The 9010-nt window shown below is 41.9% G+C and overlaps 1 protein-coding gene across 1 annotated transcript; it reads right to left on the bottom strand.

Moving 5' to 3' along the window:
- Window positions 1-888: 888 nt before the first annotated feature.
- LOC120660136 (CBBY-like protein) lies at window positions 889-5583 on the bottom strand. The gene is made up of 11 exons (XM_039938500.1): window positions 5177-5583; window positions 4667-4716; window positions 4366-4429; window positions 4112-4160; window positions 3758-3826; window positions 3151-3212; window positions 2148-2228; window positions 1872-2026; window positions 1699-1768; window positions 1461-1604; window positions 889-1370 (listed from the first exon to the last, which is right to left on the bottom strand). Exons 1-11 carry the CDS (start codon window positions 5419-5421, stop codon window positions 1268-1270), a joined length of 1092 nt encoding a protein of 363 aa, XP_039794434.1. The 5' UTR covers window positions 5422-5583; the 3' UTR covers window positions 889-1267.
- Between the last annotated feature and the right edge of the window lie 3427 nt (window positions 5584-9010).

Below are 9010 nucleotides of genomic sequence, written 5' to 3' on the forward strand. Positions count from 1 at the left end.
TAATTAGGAGTATTAAATATAGATTAATTATAACGAGGCGAATCTATTAAGGTTAATTAATCTATCATTTGAGGATGGTTACTGTAGCACAATATTATATAATCATTGCATAATTAGATTCATTAGATTCGTCTCGCGATTTCATCTGGGGTTATGGAATGGATTTTGTTAGTTATCCACATTTAATACTTCAAACTAGCGGTAAAATGTTACAATTTACTGTAGCATGTGAAAATTTTTGGAAACTAAACTGGCTCTCTGTGAAACCACAGCTCCAGATTCCAAGGCTTTCACAGGCAGACACCCATTGCCTCAGTACATAAAGGCAGCTCAGTCAGCTGAAGGCCGAGCGATCGAGCTGGAGAGGTTACAATCACAATGAAGGGGAGCACGGTCCACGAGCACGAGACAGACGTCTCCGCCTCCGACCTGTGGGCGATCTACGGCACGCTCCGCGCCGCCGAGCTGTTGGCGGAGCTGCTCCCGCAAGTCCTGGCCAAAGTCGAGGTCATCAGCGGCGACGGCTGAAGATTACTTTTGGAAGGGAACGCTACATTTATGAAGATTCTTCCATCAGCCTATTTCCCAGTTTTACAAAATTTCTTGACACCTCCTATACCTATCTGTTTCTATTATCATTGCCTATGACCTATGGTATACTTATATATGAATGTAATCATGCACTCATGCAGAGCAGTTCTCACTGTGCACATGCTCCTTGTAAGGCAAATAAAGCACCTGAGGCATGCAACAACTTGCTACTGCATGGCGCACCACCATTCAATGAAAGTGGGCCAGCAAACATCTATTGATAATGTAGCACAACAGTGTAGAGAGGAATATATCTCTTGAGGTCACGAACGTTAGAGTAATTCAATTCAAATAATATGTGAACATTTACCACGTAAGTGCCTGTAAATCGAAACTAACGGACATATTAAGATTTTGCACCAATCCTTTTGTTCTTGTTTCTGTTTGTCTCAACTCTAGGAGTAAAAGCCAAAGATCACAGACCAAATTTGACAGTTTACTGAATACTCGAACTGCTCATTTACATTATTGCTCAACTGCTAAAACAATAACTGTTTGTGCTTCTCACAGCTTTCCTCAGCAACATCTCATGTTTACATAAAGCGCTTCGGTCCGCAGCACTCAGTCGATTACCAAATCATCACAGTCCCAAATCCATCCTTAGTTTTGATAGTTGATGCATTTTTACGACCATTTCTTGCTCAGTAGTTTTGATACAGTTAAGTCTGTTGCGTTTTTAAGACCATTTCTTGCTCAGTAGTTTTGATACAGTTAAGTCTGTACCGCCGAATCCATCCATGACAGCCTTCGCGGAGGGAAATTCTGCTCTGGCAGTAAAGCTGGGAGACACAGATAGTAAGATAACAAGCACCGGAATCATGGTTGTTGGTTGAAATAACCAATGTACGTGAGAGGCAAAGACAGTTTACCTGCATCGAACAACTACACATGGCATGCCAATGCGCTCAGCTGCGAGGACGCCAGATTGGCTGCCCGCAACAAGAATGCAGTTTTGCACGTCACACCCAACATATTCAGACCCAGCTCGCAGAGCTGCTATTACCTTCTCAGAGCTGACAATGGCGACTGGGCAGTGAAATTTAGATAATATTCTACGCAGTCAAATGTAGATAATATTCTTCCAGGGAGTTAAGTGCTAGTAATAACCTTTCAGACGCCGTGATGTCAACACTAAGCTTTAGGATCGATGCAACCTCTTCTGCAATCCTCTGCTTCTCTGCGCAGTTTGCAACAGAACATTTGGAATTAACTTCAAATGATCCATGAACTGAAAACGAAAAATGAACCAGGCTGCAATTTTTTCAATAGCAAATACTCACCAGCCTTTCGGGCTTCCTTGATAAGTTGTTCATCCAAACTGGACGTGATACCTTTACCAAGAACAAGTTGCCCGTAGAAGCTTCCTTCAACCTCATCTTTTCCAACAATCTTAATTTTTGATGTTCTTTCAGGACCCAACTTTTTAACTATAGATCTAGAGTCAAATAGAAAAGAAATGAGAACACAAAATATTTTGACAGGTTACAATATTGCCATCAATTAGTTTGAGAGATAAAAAGAGCGGACAGTAGTTATTTATCTTATACAAACTGTACCTTGAAATCTTTTCTCCATTTCTCCCATATGCAGCCAATATGGCCACAGGGACACCCTCACTAAGTGCATCATCAATGAACCTTTGAATGATTTCATACACAGAATCAGACACATGGCAACTTAAAGATCAAGATAGAGTCATTCATATCCCATGCAAGCATACAGTACTGAAGAGAGACAAAGGCTGTTCAGAAAATAACAAAAGCTCAAAATAAGGACCAAGGTACTTTGCTTATAAATGCTCATGCACTGATGGAATCAAAGCATGCAGCATGAGTATCAGAATATACATAGAAACTTTTATATGAAATGCTGTGAATTATGTTCCTTCTTTTAGATAGCAACAAATGCCCCACATATGATCGAGTAAAATTGTCCTGTCATTCTTGCAAAGTTTTTAAGGATGAGAAAAAAAAGAAAGACCTTGGATACGTCTATACAGGCTGCATATTACAATTTACAAGTAATTGACTGGTGGCTGCAACTCAGGCAGGGTATGCACAAGCAACATCGTAAGGGCCTCAACTCCCTGCGTGCAGGTAGCATGAAAAATCTAGAAGGAATGGAATGCTTGCATCCTCCAAAGCAAGAACGCAACAGTCGCTCAAGTAGTCTGGGATATCGGTGAAGAGATCAGGTTATGGACTCAAGATGGAGCAAAAAGACTTAGTGAACTCAGCTATACTTAGTGAACTCAGCTATGCTGTAGTTCCAACATCAGGAGTCGCTGTTTTAGTCTAGATAACAACTACTCTTCTTCTGTTCCAGTTGTTCTTTCCTTAGCATAAGCCAATAGTTTGAACCATGTGCCAGCGAGAGCCTCGGCACCTCATGTTGTAACAATGTTTATTCTGTTTTTCTTCTTAATGAAAAAGATACGCAGCTCTCCTGCGTATTCTCAAAACAAAATAAAGTCTATCAATAATAATTCAAAATTTCCTAGATCATTCTATCTAGAGAGATCTTCTAACAAAAGAGGCAAGCAGGAGATTGAAGTCTTACTTTTCGACTCCAGGATGTAGTGGTAACCTATCAGAAGCTGAGAAGTCTTCCAAAGCTTTCAACTAGAACAAGAAAGATGTTCAAAGAAGTCAATTTTTCTCGAACAGCTCAAAGAAGTCAATATAAAAATATTTATAATGAAAATGGTTGAAAGAGAAGAACCACTAGTCCATTTTGAATTTTTGATATAAATTAAATTCAAGATCTTGACTAATCAGATTGGTTGAAATCGGATTCCAAATTAGAAATCAGTACCAGGAACTAGTGCATAAAAGCAAGGAGAAAAACTAGTGCATAGAAAGGAATTAAGCAAACCCTGCTTTCAGGTTATATACAAAACCTTGTTTTCTAACTGCTAAAACTGCCAGCCAGTTGTACTGGATAAATTGTTGACCCCCATTCCTTAGTAAAATCATTCATGGATCATGTGCACACATGAAACTGAGAACCTTGGAAAGTTAGGTGAAATCAGGACTCTGGCAATTAGGAAAAGGTCAAAAGGATAAAAAAAACACTATCAGACTACCAGCCAGGTAACAGCTCAAGCAAACTTCTGTCAAGGCCTGATATATCATAAAGTATGGCCAATTAATGCTTGAATGCTTACCTTTTCACGAATAACACTTTTCATAAACGATCCTTTCTCACTAGTTGGCAAAGATGTAGGCCAGCCAATCTGTGTTAAGTCAGAGGAAGGGGTTAAATTCAGAAAATGCAATGCATCAGCAATTAAACAGCTCCATAAAGCTATGTTACACAACAATTAGTTTGTTGCATGGGAGAAAGGAATAAAATTTTAATGAAATTTGGCTACAGACTACAGAAATTGAAAGAATTTGCTAGTTGTTCTGCTTTCCACTCCAATGTCTTTAAGCAAATGGCTGACTTGAGATGTACTGTAGCAAGATTTGCTAACTCATACTTGACAAAGGAGGGTACTAGGGGAAGAAATAGACCATACCCTGTCAAAGAACAATACCAGCATCCTTTCCTCATCACCCCGAGCTTTCCTAGAAAACAGAGCAGCTTTAGGAAAATAATCAACATAAAGTGAAAAGGAAATACCCCCTCCAGTGTAGTCCAAACTAAGAGGTTAGACAAAGGCGAAACAAAATAGCAAGGGAACACGCTCCAGTCCATAATATCAATATTTAACTCAATGTTAAAGGACAGACAGGACATATGATTGACGATGCTTGAGAATTCAATACGCACCTGACCAAATCAGCATATATTGGCTCTGTCCAATTTGCACAATCTAACCCGAGACTTTGAAATGCTGGTGGAATAAAATGTTAAGATATATTAAAATCAAAACAGGCAAGAACTATGCATACTTGTGCAGTTAGACTTCTATTCCGCTAGACTCCTGCCTGGTTGATCTACGGAATTTGCTACTTTGCATTTCAACCTCAGCATGGCATAGCATGTATTGAAGAAAACATGAAGTGCTACAGAAGAGTAAAATAATTTGATAAGGGCATGAAGCACAGAAGAATATTTATATATCTCGCACCTACATTGAAAGCTTGTCGATTGCCGAAACGGTAAACATCTGCTAGAACTCTGGAGGAACAGAACAAGAAATGTTCAATCAGAAACAGTGATTCTTCTGAGATCAGCAAGGCAAAGGATGGCAAGAAAAGGTATCACTATTCACCACTCCACAAAAGCTCGAAAATAAACTTAACAGTATTTGTTCAACAATGAAGCATGCTTCAGCTAGAACTGAAATAATGGAGAAAGGATTCTCACGGAATTAATCAGATACCACATCGCTTATTCGTGGCACTTGTCTCCACGAATTATATCTGAGGACACGTTGTCCTCACCAATTCCAACCACGTTCTACATCTGCCCAGTAATTCTAAGAATCTAAGCTACTTTTAAGATAAGTAGTAGCAGAAACAGCTCTAGCTTCAGCATCTGCTATCCTCAAGAAGCAGAAAAGACACTCCTTTGGGGATAAAAACAAGGGGAATTAACAAACCGAGCACTAAAAAGGTAGGATTTTTAAGGCCCTCACCCTTCCACCTCCACAAGCAAGCCGAGATTCGGCGGTGCCGGGCTCTCCGACGACGAAGAGGAGCACCGGAGCGGCGGCGCCAGTTGGCGGCGGCCGGAGCTCGGGGCGACGGCGGCGCGGAGAGGAGGAGAAGCAGAGGCGGCCGAGGAGGTCGGGGTGGAGGCAGGAACCTTAGCCGTCTCCGGCGAGGCTGGTGCCAGCGGGGACCCCCGGAGCGGGACGCATTGGGCGGCAGCGGCGGCCATGACGGGCGTCCCGGAGCGTGTGAACCGGCGGAGGCGAGCTATCCACCGCAGGGAGAGGAGAGGGACACCGATGATTGGTCGCTCCACCGGGAGTGTGGGTGCAGGGAGGATTATTGAGCCACTAATGCTAACACACACACAGCGGCTAAGGTAATCATCGTTGATGTGATGATGGGCTATCGCTTACCGCTTTCGGAAAAAGTTATCTATGGCGGCAAGAATCTAGCTCATTTCTTTCGCCAGATACATCCCTCCCTTTCCCGTCTCAGTTTTGTTTGGAGAAAGGTATTTCAATTTTTTATACAGAAGAAATTTCAATTGTCTACCGCAATATCGACCTTTCCCATTCTAGCGATCCTATAATGGAAATTCTAGCCTCCGCATATTGGACCAAATAAAATATATTTGCAAAACCTTTTCAGGGATGTGTATAATTTTTCACGACGAATAGGAAGACGGTAATTAATCGACAATTAGCTACAGTGATACTACAGTAACTATCCTCAAAGCACGCGGTCAAAGGCCTCATTAAAATCTTCAGGGTTCCTAGCAAGCAAGGGTTATGAAGTTGGTTTTGTAAACTGATTTTGTTTGACACCGTTATTAACGGTTAAAGTGTTACTATTTTCTAGCATTCTACAAACCAAATAAGACCATCATCTCAATAAAGAATTGCATATAGATGGAAAATTTTAAACAAGTTTGGGCACATGAAGGGACCGAAAGCTTAGCTAGAATATATGAAACGATCAAGGAGATTACTCCCTCTATCACATTAGCTACTTCTAGAGTTTTAAACAGATTAGGGATGGAGAGTAAAAGTCTATATTATCCTTCTTTAGTTACCATGCACTGAATAAGAGAATAATTAAGATTTTCCTATTTAGCTTGCATGCATTTCTGTATGCCATAATTAATTTGCATGTAAGGAGGTATATTTTAGACCTCGCGTACCAAAAAATTCAAATTCACTTGGGAACTTAAAAGTAGCTATATTACGAGACAAAATTTGAACGCTAGAAGTACCTATATTTTGTGATGGAGGGAACATCATCTTATCGAATATTGGAAAAAAAAAAGCGACAACACTTGTTCTGCTTTACCCTCTTAAAAAATTCCACTTTACATTTATCCATCCTAATAATTTTTTGTTCATTTATTTCATCGTCACTACCGGAAACCGGTTGTTTGTCGTTACTTTAGTTGTCGTGTCATGTTTACTAAGCTCAGCAAACTCTTTGTCGAATGCTTTTGGGCTTTCCCGAGTCCTTCTAGCACGCGGCGGCAAATAGCATGTATCCTATAGTTGATATACAAGTTTAATTCTAAGTCAGAATATGCAATCGCTTCTCCTGCACTGGACCATTAACAAGCAAATAATATACTAGCCGTAAGCAAACAATGCTCTCAAAAAAAAAATCAAAACGATATGGGGTTAGACGATCAGTGCCCACCTTCAACCTGTGAATGGTCATCCTTTCTTGTATAGGCTACTTTCTTCGTGGCTCATATCACGAATTTAGAAATCTTCGCTGATAGGCAAGGTTAGCTAGCCGGACGAGTGCAAATGAAAAAGCGAGGTTAAGAGAAGTATAAAACCAAGAATCTCTTTCTCTATCCAGATACTTTAGGGGACAAACCACTGGAGGTAGTAAAATTGCGACTATTTATTTTAGGCCTTTTCTAAGATAACCGATGACATCTTTCTCCTATTTTAAAATAGGAACGCCAAAATTTACTCATCATTAAAGAAAACTTGTTTTGGTGAATGAAACCACTCAGAAGGCATGTTGACAATGCAAAACTTAACCAAAAAAATTGCAATGGTCCAAATCCCTTAGGTACAAAATAAGTTTCACTGCGCACCCAAGTCATAAAAAGACTTGACATTTTTGTATCTCCCTCACCCTCCACACTCGGTTTCACTAGCCACCGTTGAATTCCTCACTTCGAACAACGAGAGGCATGACCGGATCCCAAGCCATTGATCAGTGAACCACTCACGCATTTTTTATTTTATTTTATTTTCTTTATTCATTTAATCTAGTTCCATCGAAGGAAGATAAAAAATAGTGATAAACGGTAGATTCAATTCAAAAAATGTTGGGAGAAAATCACAAAGTTAGAAAAAAAAAGATGGTCAAAATCACCATTGAAACAGGATTTGGCTCTAGACGTGTCACGTTCCAAGATCAGTTAAAGACTGATGATTATATGGCGCTGATGAAAGATGAGTTGGAGGATTTGACGGGTCATCGGCTACACACTCTCATAAATGTTGAGGCCAACAAAGCTAGAGTGGGCCGATGGTATGACAAAAAAGTCAAGGCCAAAACTTTTGACCAGGGGGACTTGGTATGGAAATTGATCCTGTCGATAGGAACTAAGGATCCCAAATTTGGTAAATGGTCCCCAAGTGAGAAGGATAGTATAAGATTTACAGATGTGTTCCTGGAAACGCATATATTTTGGAGACATTGGAAGGAGAAGAGTTTTCCAGAGCACTTAATGGAAAATATTTGAAGAAGTATTACCCAAGTGTTTGGGTAGATGCATAGCCGATTACGTGAAGGATCGGTTGGTTTCAAATATAGCCGATACAGAGAAGTGTCGCCTTCAGCATAAAAATAAGAAAGATTTGATCGTGATGTGAGCGCTTTCAGATGCTTTCGTGGCCGATATAAAATGTATCGCCCTTAGTGCAAAAAACACACCCCGTACAAGTGTATTTTGTTCAAGATTGCGTGGTGTTTTTCTTTGTTTATTGGGGTTTTAATGATCGGTTCTATGATTTGGATTATGAAGGCGCATGAGTTCGGTGCATGCGATGGTCGCGGTTAAGTGCGAGAAAATCCAGAGAAAATCAGAGCGAGACGAAGACAGAAAGGGGGAGGAGGCCCATTCATTATATTTACAAGGAGCCAGATAGGCTGTTAAATCACTACAACCTAATCCAACTCCTCACCGAAGATGTTGCTGACAACCCCTTCTAGGCTAACATCGTCGACGATGGCGACGGTGACGATGCTGAGGTCATCAACCAAGTCCTCGAACTCCCCCTGCGCCGCACCCCACTCGGGGAAGACCGGCTGGAACTGATGGTAGTCAGCCCCAGACATGGTCGACACCACGGCGATGGCCCTGGTAGCGCCCTCATGGGCCCCGTGGCCGGCGACCTCCGTGACGCGGCTGGGGATGTTCCGCAGGCGTGCGGCGACGGTGCTCCCCGAGGCATTGACGAGTCTGGCAACTCGGGCTGCGTCGAGGAGGGTCTGGACCTGCGACTCCAGGTCTGAAAGAAAAGGGAGTTAGAACAAGGAGCTGAAGTGATCGATGGAGGGGCCATGGCAAGGAAGCTTACTGGCAACCCTGGTGTCGGCGTTGGAGAGCTGGCCGTGGATGACGACCTCGTTGGTCTGTGCCGCGTCGAGCCGGCGGCGGGCCTCATCCCTTTGACGGAGGAGGTCGCGGATGAACCCCTAGGTGCCCTCATCCAGGGTGTGAAAGTTCACCGGGAGCTCGGCGTCGATGTCCCTACAGAGAACAAGAACCAGTCAGAGATCTAATCTAAGATGCAGCATTGGTGAAA

Source organism: Panicum virgatum, chromosome 2N (genome assembly GCF_016808335.1).
Source record: "Panicum virgatum strain AP13 chromosome 2N, P.virgatum_v5, whole genome shotgun sequence".
In the NCBI taxonomy this organism is placed as follows: Eukaryota; Viridiplantae; Streptophyta; class Magnoliopsida; order Poales; family Poaceae; genus Panicum; species Panicum virgatum.

Coding starts and splice junctions, on each gene's coding strand:
- LOC120660136 (XM_039938500.1), bottom strand. CDS start 5,421: ATGGCCGCCGCTGCCGCCCAATGCGTCCCGCTCCGGGGGTCCCCGCTG. Junction 3,827..4,111: donor TGGTATTGTTCTTTGACAGG/GTATGGTCTATT, acceptor GACTTAACACAG/ATTGGCTGGCCTACATCTTT. Junction 3,213..3,757: donor AAAGTGTTATTCGTGAAAAG/GTAAGCATTCAA, acceptor TTCTTGTTCTAG/TTGAAAGCTTTGGAAGACTT.